We start from the raw sequence: 20,707 nt of genomic DNA, 5'->3' as shown, positions 1-20,707 counted from the left end.
AAAGATGATGGAGTGCATAGTTAACTACTGTGTATAGGGCCATTCCTGCAGCCGTTACTGAAGAAAACTCCCACCAATTTCAGTGGGAATTTTGCACGAGTAAGGACCGCAGGAACTGGCCACATAAACTTTAAACTTGTGAATACACTCAAAATTACAACGGAAACTATTTTTAATTCTTTAAAATGAACAGCTCAGTACTGTTTATTATACCAGACATTGAGTGTTTATCCTAGAGTGACATGACCTCAGATGTTAGATTGTCATGTTTTACTGTGATATACAAAACATAATATGTGCTCTAAACTTATGCCACTGAGTATGCAGTGGGATTAGACAAAACAAACAGTTATGCCAGATTTCATAAGTCACTTCACACTTACAGGGCTTAATGACTTCCCTGGATAAGTTTTTAAATTTACCAACATTTTTTATGATCTTCCATGTGCTTTACATACCTGTTCAGGTTGATCTGGATAGGTCCTGGTCTTCCTTCTGGTGCCAAAGTTATTATTATTGTACCACAGCGATGAGCAATGTCCACATAAACATAGCCAAAACCAGTTAGGAACACAATCTAGAAAAGAACATTAAAAAAACTAATTAGACATATATAAAATTCTACTGAAATGGCTGATTTTACTCTAGTACAAGTTGATTCAATGCTATTACCACTTTCGAGTTGCAATTTTTCATCTCAAATCATACTTTCTGTTGAGAGGCAGAAACAGTTTGCTTTCAAAAGAAAAAAATAAGATTAAATCCAGATTCTTAAATATTCCATCTGTAAGGTTAATAGAGAAGAATATAATAAATGAGAGAGAAAATTAGCTCCTCATCCTTTACTTCCAAGAACTGATAAATACATTTTAAAAGGGTGGAGCTTCCTAGAGTCTAACCTGGATGTGGGAGGGAAAAACAGATTAAATGCTAAAAAAAAATATATATAAAAAATGACTTTCAAACTCTTGGATTTCAGATCACCGAGCAAAGAATCTCCCTGGAGCTCTTCAGAACACCCCCCCCAAAATCAGAACTAAGCTGCATCAACAAGACTCTTTGCAAATAAGAACTCCTTTGATGCAATGAGAGAAACTATGCTGTGCCTCACTGGAGGTGTAGCCAATTTATTCGAAAACAAGCCAGTCCAGTGTAAGTATGCTTTTACAAACATGCATGTTATATTTGAATTGAATCCCAAATTCTGTCCAGTTTTCTAGCATTTAAAATTGAAGATCCTGCTTTCTACCCAAATCTGTGGGTATGAGAGAGAGCCATGTCAGCTGTATCAAAATGGTGGGAAACGTGGAAGTAAACTCACAAAAGACAGATAATTTCGAAATGCTGTCAACTTTTCAAAGATGCACACGTGTAACCAGCCAGGTCAGCATCAACTGAGCTTGTTGTTAGCATATTCAAATTGGGTCAGTTAAAACGTTATAGTAGGTAAGAGTGCTGGAATACATTCCCTGCCCTCAACAGCATTTTTGTTTGCCTTCCTTGCAGCAATGTGGAGGCGAAGTTGGGGTAACCAATACTAGGATTTAGAAACATAATTTTAAAAGAAAATATAGGAACGTGCAGTTGCCAAAACTTGCAGCTGGTGTCCAGTGTGGACAAAGGCTAAAAGGGCCAGCTCCTTCTATAGATAAATGAGACCTAGGATTTTAGCTGGTGGATGTTGTGCCTGTATGGGGGCCTGAAGTCTTCAAATACCGAGGTTCCCTTTGGTCCTCTCAACTCCTCCCAGCAAGGGAAGGCTAAAGGATTCAGAATGAGCTGGGTCCTAGGGAGTAAAGGTAATGAGGTCTATCTTGAGTTATTAGTTTTATGATGGCAGCCATGTAACCCTGCACCAGACCCAGTTAAACGCCTGGTATGTGATGGGCGGCGGTGGTGTTAAGTCAATAAACTTGCAGCTTGCCCCCTTAAAAACCATTTCACTGTCTGCCTTTCATTCACTTAAATGTCCTAAGCAACAAAGAAGTGGTAAAAGCATCTCAGTATCTAAGGCAGGAGTTGGCAACCTCTGGCACGTGGCTCGCCAGGGTAAGCACCCTGGCGGGCCAGGCCAGTTTGTTTACCTGCTGCGTCGGCAGGTTCGGCCAACCGCAGCTCCCACTCACCGCAGTTCGCCGTCCCAGGCCAATAAGGGCGGTGGAAAGCCACGGCCAGCACATCCCTCGCCCGCGCCGCTTCCCGCCGCCTCCATTGGCCTAGGATGGTGAACCGCGGCCAGTAGGAGCCACGGTCGGCTGAACCTGTGGACGCGGCAGGTAAAAAAACTGGCCCGGCCTGCCAGGTGCTCGCCCTGGTGATCCGCGTGCCAGAGGTTGCCCACCCCGATCTAAGGACAGCTACAAAAGTACAGAAGGCCTAACTAGTCAGTAGCCTGAGGATTTGATGATTGTATTGCTGTGTTTTGCTTGCAGATTTGCAATGTGTGCTTGAGAAGTAAATGTGCTCATGAAGTGACTCATATACAGCATGTGTTTTGTACTTGATTTCATGAAACCTTCACAGATTTTCATGTTGTTCCAGAAATAAAGAGTATGTTTTTCAGGTTTGGAAAAAAACACAACAAACTTGGTTAGGCCTGCAGAAGAGACAGCAAGCTGCATTCTATACTGTCTTGTACATCACCAACAGAATTGTTTACTAAATTTTAATTCCACAGCCTATCATTTACACCTGTTTCAAATTGAAAGCCTAATTTAAAAATAATGGCTACCTATTGAAAGACAATAAACATGGAATTCCACAATGCCATATTAAAAGAATTATTTCTAAGAGACCAAGGAAAAATCGTGTTGGTAGCTTGAAATAAGAGAGGTATATAACACATGGAGAAACAAGCTTCCAGACTTGAGATCTGTAGGGTAAGCCAAATGCAGAAAGCTGCTCTGCATAAACAAGGACATTTACTGATGGGAACACAGAAGAGATTCTTCTGTTGTTCAAAACTCTAGGTAAGGTACAAAGGAAAGAACTACAAATACAGAGAATTGGCTAGTGTGGCAAAGTACCTGCTTCTCCTCGGCTGGCTCAGTCCCTTTTTGCCTTGGAGACACAGGCTTGGGCAAAGCAAAGACCTTCCCGGCCACGCAGGGTCTGGCTGATCCTTTTCTCAGTCAGTCCCTTGCTGTTTTTCCTCTCCTTCTGGGGACAGAGTGCAGTCTTCCTTGCTGGAAGAGTTCAGACTCTTGCTGCACCTACTCACTGGCTGCTTCTCTCCCTCCCCCCCCGCTTTCCTGCCAGGGAGGGTTTAAAAAGGTCTCCAGCAATTGGGGCCAGCTGATCCTAATTAGTTCCCTGGTAACCCCTGTTCCAGCTGAACCTAATTTCTCCATGGCTATCTCCCCTCAATGGATAGGGAGAGGCCTTTTAACCCCTCTGGGACTAATTACTACCCTTCCCTTGGTAGCTATTTGTCATGGGTTTGCCACACTAGACAAAACTAAGAAACAAACACAGGAAACTCAGTATCCAGTTCTGATGAAGAGATGACTTGATTGTTGACAAACCAACTGTGAGAACATTAAATAAAATCCAGTAGTTCATAAGGAATCCAATTTTATGTGTGATTGTTGGATTCAAGATAAGAATGATAATAGTTTGATGTTATTATAGCTGTAATTTGTTTTATGTTTTCCACATTACAAGTACAAAATTTGTTTTTTATGGAACAAAAAATTGAACAATAGCAGAGCTATAATGAATGGACATTATTTGCAGCCATACAGCCTCACGCTGTGATCTCAACTCACCACATGAGCTATGGTCAGCTGTTGGATGAGAGAGCTCTAAAGTGAAAGTAAGTGCTGAAGGGAGTAACGCTGTGTTGGTGATTCTATAGGTGGTGCTCTTCATTCTGAGTTCTGAACCAATGCCCAACCACTGTATCATGGTTCTGCTATCCATTTATCTGAATGCAACACAGTGGTATCTGAACAGAGTATCTATGCTAGAGGTGGTGTTTTTTTAAATGGGATGTAAAACTGAAGTCTTGACCATTTATAGACATAAAATCCTATGGCACGTTTTGCTAGAATAGGAGTGTTAGCCGTGTATCACAGTCTAATTTTAATTCAGGAATCACTGTACATTCTACTAACCTAAAATTCCCCCATCCTTTCAGCTGGATACAGTATTCTTAGCCTCCTGTCCTAAACTCTTGTGTAGTGTTGTACACTTTTTTTGGCCACATTTCCGTTGCGATTGCATCTCTGTTTTGGGTGAAATTATTCCCACATGTAAGGACAGATTCTGGCCATTCTTCATGGCTGTGAAAAAGCGCAGGAAGAGAATAATAAAGACTCTTTATCAGTCCCTTGTGCACAAGTCCATGATTCCCTACAACTTGAAAAGGGTGGTGCTCGTCTCGCCACACCAGCTGATGGACCTAAACTGGAGGGGGGAGGGGGAGAAGACTGCATTCTCTTATAGAAGTGGCTTCTCCTCCTTTGCCCCTACTGACATTCTCTCTGCCCCTGTACTGCCTCTTAAGCACCCTCTGGCTTTAAAGTCCACAATCTAGCCCATAGTTTGTAACATTTATAGAGCACTTCTGGATTCTCCTGGATGAAAGGTACTATGTATACATTTAAATCACTGTCATGGTATTTTCATCATTATTAGTTGCCCCTGGAGTAAGTTTAGGTCCCACAGTTACTGTAGTTATTTATACTGTAGTTATTGTGCCAAATCAGATCATACTGTTGGTCTATCTACTCCAGTATTGTGCCTCTAGCAGTAACCAATTCTTGTTATGTCTGAGGAAAGTGCATAACCCTAGAATGCCCCTAGCTCACTGACTGTGAGGGATGGGCTTCTTTTCAAGCCCCAGATATGATCAGTTTATGCCTGGAAGCATGAATATTAATTTCTTCTACCATTATCTTAGCTTACAAATGTTATTTATGATCATACAATTGTCAAATGCATTAAAATACCTTGCTAAATTATTTGTTTTAAAGATTTTCTGAGGCAATGAATTCACAGGTTTACTGTATACTACATAAAAAAGTATTGCCATTTAGCAACTTTAATGTACAGCCTTTCCCTTTCAACCAAGGTCCTCTTATTCTTGCATTATGGAATAGAAGAAACAGATGTGTCTGGTGAGTTTTCACTATACTTTCAGTATTCTATACGTCTCAATCAAGTGTCCTTTTAATTCCAGTCTCAGCTGGCTCTGATAATGGATGCTAGATGTGACTAATTCTTTTAGTAAATTAGTAAAGCACTTTCTTTCTGGAGGAATAGACAGTGCCTGTTTGTACTTTGTACTTGATTGGCCATAAAGAAAGGAAATGATCAGTGACCCTGTAAATCTCAAGAAACTTCAGGGTCCAAACTTGGGTGGTACACAAAAGGAACGTGCCTAGTTGTTGAATAGCATACTCAGCACTTATTTCAGGTACTAGTATTTTTCTAGTAGCAAGTGTTGTCTTTGAAGAGAACTGCAAGGCCTCTTGAAAGAAAAATCACTATTTGTACACCCTAGAATTTCAATATCTAGGCCACTGACTCAATATGCAGATCGTCTGCGAGTATACCTGCTTGATCCTATTTGTGAAACAGAGTTAAGTGATAATGGAAAGGGTCTAAGCATAGATAGTGGATGAGGTTTTCAGATTCCTTGCTGCTTTAAGATGAACCTTCCTAATGACACTGGAAGAGATAGACAAGAAGTCTTAATTAGAATGTTTTAAAAGTACCTGCCTCTTAGAATTTCTGCATCTTTGCAGTGCAATAACTTTCCAGCTGGATTCAGGAAGTACCTACATGTCAAAAGTGGGACAAATGTTCTTCATATAACAGATTATTTGTGGGGATTGTAAATGAAACTGTTCAAGCTACTCTGCAGTTCACGTCCTTCAGATTAATAGCTGATGGAAAGATCCTCCAGTAAAAACTTACTTCCTCCCAGTCTCCCACATAAATTGCTTCTTTTCATCAGAGAATGCAGACTCCTTTCCTGATAATTTATATAGCATATCACTGAGGTGTTATCTGTAAGAATTCTGAATGATTGTTCTTTCAAAACAGGATGTAAAGCAGGACTTTTTTGGGCTCCAAACAGAGATAGCAAGGGAGTTTGAATAAGGTTCTTTCTCTCAGCTTTGGAGCATCCATATCTATAAAGGCTGTATGATGGAGGAAACAATCAATGTAACCCTCCAATTAGGACTTTGACACACTTTAAAAAAGTCTAAAACCTGATGCAACCAATCTTTTAAATGACTGTTGAAGGTCTAGCATGCTCTGGTGGGTCAAAGGAACAGTATTGCCAACCCAAAATGTTCAAAAATCTTGAGTCAGACCCACACAGAATAATGAAATGGGATTAAAAATCATGAGATTTTTAAAAGCATCATATATTTTTGGAATGCATTTTGTTTGCTTTCTGGATTTTGAACCTTTAGGGTTTGCTCTGGTCATGTTTTCATGCTTTTCCCCATAACCATGAGGTCTAGAAACGTATTTTTTTTAATGAAATCTGTGATTTTCACATAATCACTTGACCCTTAATAGGAACACCAAATATCACAAGACTCACGATAAAACTGTGAGATTTATGGCTTTTCTACATGTCAATTTAGAGTGCGGAAAGCCTGCGTGTGAATCTACAGCTGTGTGGGCACTGCTTCAGTGCAGTGCAAGTTCAGAGTGTGGCTTGCCATTCTACACTTTCAAGTAGTACAAGGGTGGCCAACCTGAGCCTCAGAAGGAGCCAGAATTTACCAATGTACAGAGCCACAGTAATACGTCAGCAGGTCCCCATCAGCTCCCCACCGCTCCCAGCGCCTCCCTCCCACCAGCAGCCCCGCCGTTCAGCGCCTCCACGTCCCTCCCTATCAGCTGTTTCGTGGTGTGCAGGAGGCTCGGAGGGGGAAGAGTGAGGGCACGGCAGACTCAGGGGAGAGGCGGGAAGGGGTGGAGTGGGGTCAGGGCCTGTGGCAGAGTCAGGGGTTGAGCAGTGAGCACCCCATGGCACACTGTAAAGTTGGCACCTGTAGCTTCAGCCCGAAGTCAGTGTCTATACAAGGAGCCGCATATTAACTTCTGAAGAGCCGCATGTGGCTCCGGAGCCACAGGTTGGTGTCATAGGTCTCACCCCCACTTAGAGCTGTTCGGTTCCAAAATGGGGACCTGCATGGACTCCTCTAAACTAAAATCCTAGTTTAGATCTGGTAAAAGCTGCCACCACCCAATAATGTACGTGTATTGGGACACAGTCCTTCCCCAAAATCCTTGGGGATCTCAAGAGCCCCAAATCCATGGAGTTCTTACACCTAGGAGAAATAAACCATTTCCCCCTGCTTCCTCCCCCCTCCCTTTTCCTAGGAGAGATACCGGGATCCAACTACAGAGGGATGCCTCCCTCCTCCCCTTTCCCTGAGAATTCACCCAAGGAAAGATCAACCAAGTCCTTAACAGAAAAGATTTATTAAAGAATAAAAAGAAAGTAGCTGTCTCCGTAATACCAAGATGGAACAATACACAGGGTCTAAACTTATAAAAACTGGAGAGACTTCCCCCTCCCCCTTCTTTCTCAGTAAAAGCAAAGTAACAGCAATCAGGAATAAAGAATTTATCCAGCAAACACACAATTGCAAATGTAGAAATCAAATTATAAGACTAATCCGCCTTTCTAATTAATACTCACTATTGGATAGTAGGAACTACTCCAGGAGAACTTGGAGACATGTCTGGCCTCTCTTAGATCCAAAGAGAGAACACAGAGCCAACAAGGAACACAGACAAAGGCTTCCCTCCACAGAGATTTGAAATTATCCTGTCCCTTGATTGGTCCTCTGGTCAGGTGTTTCTCAGGTTACTGAGCTTGTTAACCCTTTCCAGGTAATAAAGACCTTAACCCTGATCTGTTTATTTATGACAGTTGGCCACCCCTGAAGTAGTAGTAATGCCAAATTGCACTCCAGGACTTTCACTGCACTGTAACAGTGTGCACATGGGACATTTCTGCATGGCAAGATCTTGAGCTGTAGATTCACACCCTGACTTGCCGTGCAGTACCTTGCTGTTCAGATAAGCCGTTAGATATTCTGAAGGAATCACTGTAGCCCACACAGCTAGTTTAAAGATATTTTATATCACACTAATGCAAGAAACCTACAGGCCTACACCTAATATATTTAGCTTAAGTATTTAGCTTAAGGCTTTGAAGCCTATGAACCTTAGCATAAGTGAGTTACCCAACAGTGACCCTGAGTTATTGGGGAACAGGGAATATCATGCTTAGGAGATTTTTTTTGTACCAGGCAACCACAGGAATATGAACTAATATCAGCTTTGGATATTTTAGGATAGGAACATCTGAAAAAAGTACAAACACAAACTTGCCTTGGCAATGAATTGATGTATATGCTAAGTTGAGATCATTAATATACTAACCTATAGGATAAGGACACCTCAACAGTATTATGGTGAGGAAGTCAGTTATGGACAAAGAAAGCTGGGCATCTACATGAATATTCATAGCAGTCACCAGGACCTATAATAGGCCCAGTCACCACGTAGGCCTTGAGATCGTGACCATCAGACTTGTAGGGCCTGCCATGGATGACTGCCTGTCTCTTACCACTAAGTTTCCACAAGAAGGGGTAAGTATGTGTAAGGTCTGGTGTGGGACAGCACCTTAATTTTATAGTACAGCTGCATTCTCATTTGGTTTGGAACATTTGTGTTTTTATTAATTATACTTTTATAGCTTTTCCCTCAACGTGAGTGTTGTCATTGTTCAAGTTTGGGGTTCCCAACCAGACACTAAACTTAATTCTGTTGTGCCTGATTCAGGGACTAGAACATTTCAAATCTAGAGATTCAATCATTGATTAAATGGAAGTCCTTAACAATCAATATAAGTAATAACCAATAATCAATAACCACTCAGTGAATTAGGCAACACCACCAATGTACAAACTATCATTGGACCAAACAACCAACAAATATCTTTGCATATAATGTAAAGTACATGCAGACTTGTGCTAGTTGCTGTTATGTTTGAAACTTAAATGATCACATAATTTAAGAACACACCTGCAACAACATCTAGTATTTTCCTATAGAGAGACAGAATTAAGATCGCTGCAGCCATCTCTTTATTTTTAAGGTAGATCATTAAGGTGGAGTAGTAACAGTATGCACACAAAATACCAACATAGTACATAAACAATTGCAAAGTGTAACCTTGGATTGATTTTTTTTTTAAATTCTGCTTACTCAAGTAACACTTCATCATTGAGCAAAGAAAGTTTTGTTATTAGCCTCAATGCCTTGGGTTCAGAAAGTCCAAGAAATTGAGATGTTTCATACAAGTAAGTCAAAGGGACTTTTAAAGCTTGAGTTAAACAACCTAAGGGTTTGAAGTATCAGAATTTTTAATTGGAGAGAATTTCTCCACTAGGATAAGATCCTCAAATGCTTTCAAAGCATCTAATTCCTTCTTTGAGCCTGATTTCTATAAAGAACACTGGACTGGCATAATATCAATGACTAGAATTTGAAATCTTACATTGCCTGACTGGCTTGCTGAACTCAACTGAACTACTTGCTAATTAACATAATAGTTAATAATCAGGAACATTTTGTGAGTAGTCCCAAAGGAAAACATCTGAAATTACTATGTTTTTTAAGTGGCAAAGCTGTTTGTGTTGATTCCATGTATGCTAATTACTTTAAAGATGGACAAATTTCTGTTAAAAAAACAACCAACCAACCAAAAAAAACCCAACAAAAAACAAACAACCCCCCCGCCCATCCCTGGCAAGGAAGTTTTCATTTACCTCAAAACAGGAGAAAAACCAATTGAAGAATAAAATAACTCCCCTTTCGTATAAACATAAACTTCATTCCCATGGAGAAGCAGAGGGAGAATGACAATGATGGGTCCTGTGGGATTTGGAGGGATAAGGAAGCTGGAATAGTGAAGTTACTAAATGAGAGAAATTTATTCTGTTGGATTTTGCATATATTTGCTTCAAGAGGCCAGAGTTCCTCAAGATTGATGTGTCTAGACCAAGTAATTTTCACAACAAGGCATCTGGGAGTATGAAAAAGGAGTGACATAATTTAAAACTGGAAAATTTGTATTATTTGTCATAAAAATAGCCATGCATAAATAACAGAATCATAGAAATGTAGGGCTGGAATGTCCCTCAAGAGGTCATCTAATGAATTCATTCTCCCATGGTGACACAGGACCAAATAAACCTAGACCATCCCTGATAGGTATTTATTTAACATGTTCTTTAAAACTTCCAATGACAGGGATTCCACAACCTTCCTTGATAACCTTTTCCAGTTCTTAAGTTAGAAAGCTTTCCCTAACCTATATTTCCCTTGCTGCAGATAAAGCTCATTCTCTTGTCCTACCTTATGTGGACCTGGAGAATAACTGATCATTGTCCTCTTTATAACAGCCCTTAACATATTTGAAGACTTCCCATCTCAGTCTTCTCTTCTCTAGACTAAACATGCCCAGTTTTTAAACCGTTCTTCATAGGTCAGATTTTCTAAACCTGTTATTATTTTTGTTGCTCTCCTCAAGACTCTCTCCAGTTTGTCCAGATCTTTGTTAAAATGAGGCACCAAAAACCAGACACAGTACTCCAGCTGAGGCCCTGCCAGTGCCAAGTGGAATAATCATATACCTCATCTTACATACAACACTTCTGTTAATACACCCCAGATGGATATTCGCTTTTTTTTCACAACCTCATCATATTGTTGGTTCATGTTCAATTTGTGTTCCACTATAACCCCCAGATCCTTTCTGCAGTACTACTGCCTATCCAGTTACTCCCCATTTTGTATTTGTACATTTGATTTTTTCTTTCTAAATGCAGTAGTTTGCACTGGCCTTTATTGAATTTCATCTTGTTGATTTCAGAGCAATTCTCCAATTTGTCAAGGAAATTTTTAATTCTAATACTATTTTTCAAAGTTCTTGCAAGCCCTCCCAGCTTGCTGTCATGCACGAATTTTATAAGCATAATCTGCACTCCATTATCAAAGTCACTAGTGAAAATGTTGAAAAGTACTAGACCCAGGACAGACCCCAATGGGATTCCACTAGATACATCCTTCCAATATGACAGCAAACCAGTGATAAGTTCTCTCTGAGTATGGTTATTCAACTGATGTATATCCACCTTTTACTAATTTCATATTGTCCATATTTCCTTAGTTTGCTTATGAGAAGGTAAACAATAATAGAAATGTAAGACTGGAAGGGCCCTTGATAGGCCATCTAATCCAGTCCCCTGAGCTGAGGCAGGATCTAAAATTTCACCAAATACAGGCTTGGAGGGAGCTCCTAGGACTTAAGCAGAAAACACAACTACCAGGGCCATGCAACAAAAAGGTAATTACATGTTTAGCATGTAGTTTGGTTCTGTGCAGATGCAGGGCCACCCAGAGGATTCCAGGGGCCCGGGGTCTTCAGTGGCGGGGGGCCCTTCCATTCTGGGACCCGCCGCTGAAGTGCCCCGAAGACCCGCGGCGGGGACCCCCCCGCCGCCGAATTACTGCCGAAGCGGGACCTGCCGCCGAATTGCAGCCCGGTCTTCGGTGGTAATTTGGCGGCGGGAGGTTCCCGCCGCGGGTCTTCGGGGCACTTCGGCAGCGGGTCCTGGAACGGAAGGGCCCCCCGCCGCCGAATTACCACCGAAGACCGGGCTGCACTTCGGCAGCGGGTCCCGCTCCATCTTCGGTGGTAATTCGCTAGCGGGGGGTCCTTCCGCCCCGGAGCAGAAGGACCCCCCGCCGGTGAAGACCGGGAGCGAAGAAGCTCCTGCGTCCGGGCCCCGCAAGAGTTTTCCGGGCCCCCCGGAGTGAGCGAGGGACCCTGCTCCAGGGCCCCCGAAAAACTCTCGTGGGGGCCCCTGTGGGGCTCGGGGCCTGGGGCAAATTGCCCCTCTTGCCCCCCCCTCTGGGCGGCCCTGTGCAGATGCAGAATATAGTTCTACCATTGTAAATTTCAAAAGCAAAATGACTATACTCATCTGGGCAGTGTTCTGTGCAAAACCCCTAGAAATATTGATCTTTGAAGGTCTGACATGATGAAAAAAAATACATTTCCCTGTGAATTTGCCTTTGCATGTGGAGATGCCTACTTACTACTGTGCGCCTAGTTTAGGCCATTTATCGCATGTTTTAAAGACATTTACCCTCTAAGCTGAGAAATATTTTTTAATGGTTTACCTGTGTTCCTTGATTATTAATGTCCACAAAATCACTCCATTCATTTGTTAGTTCATCTGTTGATATCACTTTCAGAAGAATGCTGGGCAGCAGGTCTTTGGTTTTGCAATCTGGGTAGCCGGAGACTTGATGATAAAGCTCATGATGAATAGAACATTCAGCTGGAATCTTCTTGCAATAAACTTCAAACTTTGGTGTGTCTGAAATTTTACAAAATGTCTAGATTAGGCTCTCCAACGGTTTGTTCTTACAGCAGAACCCAAACCCACATGTTTACACATACAAGAGATTTTTCTACTACAAAAAAAGCTCACCTTTGTCTTTTATGTTTGGTTTTTGTTTTTAAACATTTTTTCACCAGCAACTTCTATTTTTCAGTACAGTAATTTGTCATAGCTAGAGCTCATTGAAAATTATTCAACACATTTTTTTGTCAGAATTTGTCAATTGGTCAAAATCCAAATGTTCTGTGGGGATATGTCAATTTCAATAAATTCCATTGAAACCTGCCCAGTTCCCTGCCAGTTTACCCGCCCGGCTCATCAGGTGGCCTACTGGGGAACCTGAGCTTCCATGCTCCTGGCTTCTCTGAAGCTGGAAGACTTGGCTACCAGGCTTGCAGCTCCTTGGCAGCCCAGATGCCTGACTTCTTGACTGCTCAGGCTCCCAAGGCTTGTAGGCTCCCCGCTCCTGGACAGCCCGCCAGGTGGACTGCCCCAAAGCTGGGACTCCCTGTAAAGCAGGGCAGAGAATGCTAATTCCATTTTGTGGAGAATTTCAAATTTTAGGTTCTCGTTCTGAATCGAAATGAACCAGTAGTTTGATATCACTAAGGCTCAAAATTTTAAAGGCATTTAGGTGTTGCAGCGCACAGCATTGCAATGCCTATCTGATTTAGAAGCCTATGTCTCATTCCAATGGGAATTAGGCTCCCAAGCACCTGATTCAGTTTTGAAAATGAGATGGAAGCTCCTAAATCAGTTAGGCATTGCAATGCTGAGTACCACAATGCTTAAATAGCTTTAAAAATCTGGGCATCGATCCTCAGCAAAATGGAATTACCATTCTCCACCCAGTGATGGTCATAACTATAGCACCTACAGACTTAAAACTAACAGTAGAGATAAAGAGTATAATAATTTTATTATGACAATGCTTTGTTTCTGATTACTATGTTGTAACATAAATTCCATACCTTTGATGTTCTCCTTTATAAGCAATGAGACAGAACACCTGTTATGGATAATTATGCGAGGACTAGGGTCTTCCGTAAGAGTTAAGTATGTCACCCCAAGATGCTCTTGATAAGTTAGTGCTATGGCTCTACAACAGAAAAAGATTATATGTGTGATTATATAATTCTTTGGATGAACTTCAAATTTACTATTATTAACACCCCCTTTGTAAGATTTTTCATTCTGAGGCCCAATTCTGCAGACACTTATGCACTGGTCCCGCAGGGATCAGTTCTGGGTTCGGTTCTGTTCAATATCTTCATCAATGATTTAGATAATGGCATAAAGACTACACTTATAAAGTTTTCAGACGATACCAAGCTGGGAGGAGTGCAGTGCTTTGGAGAATGGTCTGAAGTAAATAGGATGAAATTCAATAAGGACAAATGCGAAGTACTCCACTTAGGAGGGAACAATCAGTTGCACACATACAAAATGGAAAATGACTGCCTAGGAAGGAGTACTGCGGAAAGGGATCTGGGGGTCATAGTGGACCACAAGCTAAATGAGAGTCAACAGTGTAACACTGCAGCAAAAAAAGCGAACATCACTCTGGGATGTATTAGCAGGAGTGTTGTAAGCAAGACATAAGAAGTAATTCTTCTGCTCTATTCTACACTGATTAGGCCTCAACTGAAGTATTGTGTCCAGTTCTGGGTGCCACATTTCAGGAAAGATGTGGACAAACCGGAGAAGAGCAACAAAAATGATTAACGGTCTAGAAAACATGACCTATGAGGGAAGATTGAAAAAATTGGGTTTGTTAGTCTGGAGACGAGAAGACCGAGAGGGGATATGATAACAGTTTTCAAGTACATAAAAGGTTGTTACAAGGAGAAGGGAGAAGAATTGTTGTTCTTATCCTCTGTGGATAGGACAAGAAGCAATGGGCTTAAATTGCAGCAAGGGAGGTTTAGGTTGGACGTTAGGAAAAACTTCCTAACTGTCAGGGTGGTTAAGCATTGGAATCAATTGCCCAGGGAGGTTGTGGAATTTCCATCATTGGAGATTTTTAAGAGCACGTTAGACAAACCTGTCAGGAAAGGTCTAAATAATACTTAGTCCTGCCATGAATGCAGGGGACTGGAATAGATGACCTCTCGAGGTCTCTTTCAGTCCTACGATTAAGCATGTGAGAAGTCCTACTGACAATACATTTTAAAAGAAAGGCAAGAGAAAAATAGGACAACATTAGAGAATAAACTGACTTTAATGGGACTACTCCTGTGTTCAAAAGTAAGTACCTGCATGCTTGCAGGGACAGAGCCTTAAACTGCAGACTTATAGGAACTGAAAACAATGAGAATTTCAGGGCCAAATTTTGAAAATTGACTTCTGAAACAGCTCAGGAAAATTTGCATGTACATGTAAATGCTATTTTAAAAAAAATGTTTTTGGACATGTAAATATTATTTGAAAAACACACCACCACAATACTTTGCAGTAATGATCCATAACAATATCAGTATTTTAAATTCTAGCATTTTGGATCACTACTGCTGCCATTTAAAAAAGAAAATCAATTAATTGTGGATTATCATTAGTGAATAAAAGGTATCGTTTCCTGATTTGCGCACACAACTGCTTGCTTGAATGTGCAATTTTAATGGCCACTTCTGAAAATCTTCTTCTTTAAAGTGATTTTTATGAAATAACAGGTCTAAAATATGACTATGCCAGTTTTTGAAAGGGAGTGTTATGGCTTCTTCGTCCCCATCAAAACCCTGAGGAACTTCACATTATTCTTCCTCACTCTTAGGAACCCTATTTTTGCGAGCATCATTCCACCTGAAGTCTGCATGGGTATCTCTGGAATCCACCAATATCACTTCTAAATTATCTAGAGGAATTGCTGTTGAGTAATTGAATGATATGAGGTATTCCCACCTTACTCCATATAGACTGAGCATGTTGCCTCCAAAACCCCTCCCACCTCTGCTGGCCAAGTGAAAGAAAGACTATATGACTCAATCATACTGATGTGGCATCACTGATTTTAGTGAATTTATTTCAAATTTACACCTGCATAAGTGAGAGCAGAATCAGACCTCAGGTCTGGAAATGAAAGTCAGGTCTCCTATATGTCAGGAGTTTTATTTTTAACTTGCTGGAGGCATTTCTTGTTTTGAAAGGAGAATACATATTTGGATATAGCAAGCTTTAAAACTTGGACATCTTTTCTTGCTACATTCTCAAAACAGTTTATCCCCAATATTGCTTTCCCTGCTCTTCTCTCTTACTCTTCTTATTAAATGTTATTGTGCACTTTTGCATAGGTTTCAAAGATACTTCCCCAAATTGCTAGATTAAAAATTAAAATGGTTAAACAAATTAAAAATTACATGGTTAAAATATAGTGGATCACAAAATTTCTGAACAAAGAAAACATCTTCTCAAGTTCTCTCTTAGGATTTCTAGAAATATTTGGATAGAGAAAAAGTACAAAAAATGTTTCCAATTCTACTTCATTATTTATTTTTCAGCATGTTTCTCAAAGGGCTACTACAAAGTTAAAAATCATATATTAAAAATAAAAAACAATTTTTCTTTCCTGTGCTACTAACAACTTAGATTAATAAAACTGAAATGATTTTTAAACCAATTATATTTTTCACCATTTACTCCATTTGCTTACTTTTTGCATTTTATTCAACCTGGACAATAAAATCCCTCTCAGTCAGTTTCATTTCCTGGCTCTTAATGCTGCAATATTTGGGTTTCAAACACTGCACAGAATTGTTTAAATCCAAACTAAAAATTGTTTTCATTGACAGAAGATAATCCTGAAAGCATTTCTATAATATTTGGTTTTGTCAACTCTTTTAAAAACAAAACCTATAGTTTGGAATTATATTACTTAATATTGTACCTCCAGCTCTTAATTTGTATTATTTCATGCAAATTTTCAAAAATGTTGAAAAGACTTCTTTTCATTCTCTCTTATTCTGTATAGTATTATACATGTAAAAGGAGGAGCCATGTAAATAGTAAAATAGTACAAGTTGTACATGATCATAACATTCAACCATTTATTAAAAGTGTCTAAAACATCAAACAGTAACAGTTTTTTTAAATTAAAGTGAGATCTGACTTTACATATGGTGGACATATGTTGTTATTTTAACTTTTCTATTAATCTCTTAAGCTTTGTTTCTAGATAAAGCTTTATACTGACAGTCAAAGAAGAACGTCATTCACATTTATTCAATTTACCTGGTACAAAATCCACTTTCATTACAAACTCCAATGGGTACTGACACACTCTGTCTAGGAAACTCTGGTCTAATCACAGCTGGCAGGCTCCAGCACCGTGAGCTGTCAGCACACACAACTGGACTGAAACTTAGCAATATGTGCTTTTGAAAAAGGGACACTTCTGAAGTTGACTGACTGACATCTGACATCAGGTCCCAGCAAGGAACAGAGCTCAATTTTTCAGTAGGTGGCTCCCCAGCTGGGCAGATGCTGAATGCAGTACTGTCTGGTACGTGTAAATACTGGAAAGAAAAAGAAGATAATGCAAAGACAATGTTGGGTCATAACAACAGTCCATTGATATTTAACTTTTACTGTGAACAGTTATAAGTGCCCAATTAGAAAACTGTAACTAAAAGTTCAGCATCAATGGGGCTGCAGGATTCAACAGATATTCAGATATATTCTGTCCTCATATTCTGTCCCATTACACCCATGCTATCAAATTTAAGTCAGTGAGTTAAATTCGGTTCTGCTTGGTATGTGAGAGCAGGAGGTGGGCATGTAGTGCCCCTCCCCAGTGTTAAATTAATAAAGTTGCAGCCCGCCCCTTAAATACCTCCCATATGTCTGTTGTTCATTTACCTGCATGCCCTAATCAATACATAAATGACTGATTAAAAATATATTTGTGCCTGCATGCATTCTGCTTACTGTACGCTTATTTCCTAAATATACAGTGCTGTCACAGAAAACATATTAATGAATGAATATTTCATTCCTTGAAATACATAAACTTGGGGAATATCTACAGATCCATGGCTTATGATCAGGTACTGGAGTCATCTAAAAAGGGTACCTCAAATATTTCATCCTGCAAAGCAGATGTACTTCTTCTACATGTGAACTTAGTACAAATTCTCAGAAGTACTTCAACAGCTATTATGGATTATACTGCCTATATTACAGCAATGGTCTTCATTCTCTGAACAGATGGAAACCAGGCAGAACTAATCCTGCAATGTGTAGGGATCTGCCACTTTGCACAGATATCTATCACAGTTAATTACCGTAGCTGAATTTACCATAGCTTCCCCGTTTTTAATTAAAACAATCTGAAATTACTTATCTTTATTAACTCTTAACTTTTTACTTTTTTCTGTTCAATTTTTGCAAGACAAATTTGAGACTTTAAATAAATATCAATGCCTACCTATTGCAGAAGCCAAAGAAAAATAATATCCAAAATACTCTACCTCCTCTCCTGACCGAGGCCTTGAAACAGACAGCTGTGGTATACAATAGATATGGTATGATGTATTGTTGATTACTGTTGTCTTATCTTCAATCTGTAGAATTTGAATACCATGCTGAACCATAGAGGAAATGCAGAACTGACACAACTGCAGGATAATTTAAAAGAATATGTTAACAGACATAAAAACAACAAAGTTTTTGTAATACAGTAAGAAAACAATATTGTAGGCTGGAGACCCTGTCTTAATTCCTCTACATTATAACCTGATGTGCATCAAACTTCTAAGCAGAATTCCTGTTAGTTGCATCAGTCAATATTTTTCAACTAAGACTGAGAATTCATAATTTTAATTTGCTTAAAGTGATGTTGTGCATTTTATAGATGATCTAAGTTTTTAAATTATATTTGATCCTTTATTTATCTTTGCATTGTGCTTTTGAATCTATTACCATATTTTTGAGCAAAGTTTGTGCATTGTTATGTATTTGACAGCTTTCATCTGCTGTTTGATTATTCTCTGTTTGAAATGATAAAGTTATAAATTGTCACAATGTCTTCCTGACCTTTTTATGACTTGGGAAGGCACCAAGTTTTATTTCAGCTTCAACAAACCCTTCTTCATCCAGTGTTACCACTTCGCCGTTGTCTGCATCCTTCCATTTTGGAGATGTTATGTTATGAACTAGCTTGATTGCCACTGATTTGTGCACAGTGTTAGTGTTTGCCCAATATATTCCAATTTGAAAAGCTTCCTGTAAATGGAAAATAACCATATTTAGAACTTTCTGCTAACTTTTACACTCATACTACAGTTAACAGTAATTGTCAAGTATGCATATACCGACAACCAACTTCCTTTATTGCTTTCCTGCAGACCTATATTTCCCCCCTTTAATTCTCTCTATACAGTATACATTTTATAAGGGACATGCTGATGCTACTGTATAAATATCTTAAAAATGATTGGCAAAATTTAGTGGCAAATACAAGGTGGTGTAGCTAGTCAACCAAAGCAATATATCCGGAAAACTGTTATATGCCACAAAGTTGTATATCTTGCACTGATGAGGCACTGAGTAGACATGCAAATTAAGTTTAATTCTGCTTAAACTCAGATAACAGGTTGGGAGTTGTGATAAGAAAAGTGTATGGGTGGCCAAAAAGAAGGCACGTCAAAGGGAAAATCCAACTAAATCTATTTTGTGATCCAAATTCAAGTTGGAGGATGTATACTTGAGCAGTCCTCCTATCTCCCCCATTTGAAATCCACCTTTATCACAACAGACATCATCAACATTCTTGGAAGCACATGAACTACATACACAGCACAAGTCATGAAAAAAATTACCCGCAAGACAAACATTCTTCCCAGGCCATCAGCTGCACCACCTAAGCCAATGTATATCCATAAGGGACAAAGCAGCCTTTGCACCCGGCATTGTGCAATTAGGAAGGTAGCTGTGCAACTGGCTACTGGGACAGTGGGAAGATAGTGGTGAAATCTTCCATTGTGGTCAACACCCACCACTGGTTACCTGGATGGCAGAGCCAGATTTTCCCAAGTACTGATGACACATAAAAGAATCAAGTAGGCACTACAGATACCCAGAAGGAAACAGTGAAGAATGCAATCTGTCTGTGCATAGGTTAGGAGAGTAGCTCACCTAGCATGCAAGATCTGCTCTATACTCTCAAAGCAGATTTTTTCATGGGCATCTGTGAGCCATATTGTGCAGCAACCTTAACTTGTATTGTACCATATCCTGCCAAAGTGCCTTGGACTACATCTGTTTATTTTGTCCAATCAGCATGGCAGATTCCAGCTTATATTTATACCCGGATCATAACCATATTGCTGGTACACATATGAACTAGAATGCAGCAAGAACGTGTGGACCATGTGGATTGAAATACAGTCTTGAAATAAGGTTTGAATGTTTAGAAAACTTGTGCATGTTAACTTGAATAGTATGTCTACCTGGAAATTTGGAGGTATAATTGTTTTCCCAGCAGGTATCTGCAGAACAATCTTCTCTCCTTCAAATAGCCAGAGATCCCATTTGGACTGATTGTTAAGCAGAGCCCAGGGCAGGAGTTCTATCAGCAGAGTTTTAACACATGGCTTCCACACTGACAGCTTCACCCGCATTGGGCTATCCCACTGAGTGAGCTGTTCATTACTGTTCCAAATAACATATCAAAAGAAAAGAAAATAAAATTATTAATTCAATGTTAGAATTGCATTTAATCATTCTAGGTACTCAGAAATTATTTTACAATACTTCATCATGACCTATCACTCTGAAACGTATAGAGGTACTATCAGGAACAAGCTGGCCCTAAGTGTAGGTTGTAAAAGCAGAAATTTATTAAAGGGACAATCAATCTGAAATCTGATCAATTTAAAAAAAAAACATTAAAAGTAGTATCCCGACTACACCTGCTCTGACTACTTCCTGCCAATTTTAGTGGTTGTAAAATCACATTTGCATAAACAACAGTCTCTCCTGGTCACAGTAGAGGTGTTGGAACCACAAAAAATGGTTGAGACGCCTCAATTCTGGGGGCAAACAAGGCTGGTATGGCCCCTACAGTGTAGTTTTGAGCAGTTTCTGAGCTGATCTAAATTATTTAAACTCTGTTGTTAGTTTAAAAAATCAATACAGATGTCATATATGGTATTAAAACATAGGTAAATATATGTTTGAATATCACCTATGACTTAAACTAGATATAGTCCTTACAACTTGGTTTCACAAATCTGGCTATACATACACAAAAAAAGGAA

At 39.7% G+C, this 20,707-nt stretch overlaps 1 protein-coding gene across 12 annotated transcripts in view; it reads right to left on the bottom strand.

Annotated features, from left to right (window-relative positions):
• The window catches only part of VPS13B (vacuolar protein sorting 13 homolog B), a 917,098-nt gene that overhangs the window by 28,974 nt on the left and 867,417 nt on the right, over positions 1–20,707 (bottom strand). For 11 of the 12 annotated variants that reach the window (XM_039522049.1, XM_039522043.1, XM_039522052.1 and 8 more), the window contains 7 exons: positions 19,898–20,099; positions 18,483–18,671; positions 17,918–18,064; positions 16,680–16,963; positions 13,427–13,554; positions 12,232–12,431; positions 459–577 (listed from right to left, as the gene is read on the bottom strand). In XM_039522049.1, coding sequence (XP_039377983.1) covers positions 459–577; positions 12,232–12,431; positions 13,427–13,554; positions 16,680–16,963; positions 17,918–18,064; positions 18,483–18,671; positions 19,898–20,099 — 1,269 coding nt within the window. Of the gene's footprint in view, positions 1–458; positions 578–4,137; positions 4,284–12,231; positions 12,432–13,426; positions 13,555–16,679; positions 16,964–17,917; positions 18,065–18,482; positions 18,672–19,897; positions 20,100–20,707 lie in introns of those variants that run through there. The other variant, XM_039522053.1, reaches the window with a different exon arrangement.

Source organism: Mauremys reevesii, linkage group 2 (genome assembly GCF_016161935.1).
Source record: "Mauremys reevesii isolate NIE-2019 linkage group 2, ASM1616193v1, whole genome shotgun sequence".
In the NCBI taxonomy this organism is placed as follows: Eukaryota; Metazoa; Chordata; order Testudines; family Geoemydidae; genus Mauremys; species Mauremys reevesii.
This window is presented reverse-complemented; position numbering and strand designations above follow the sequence as displayed.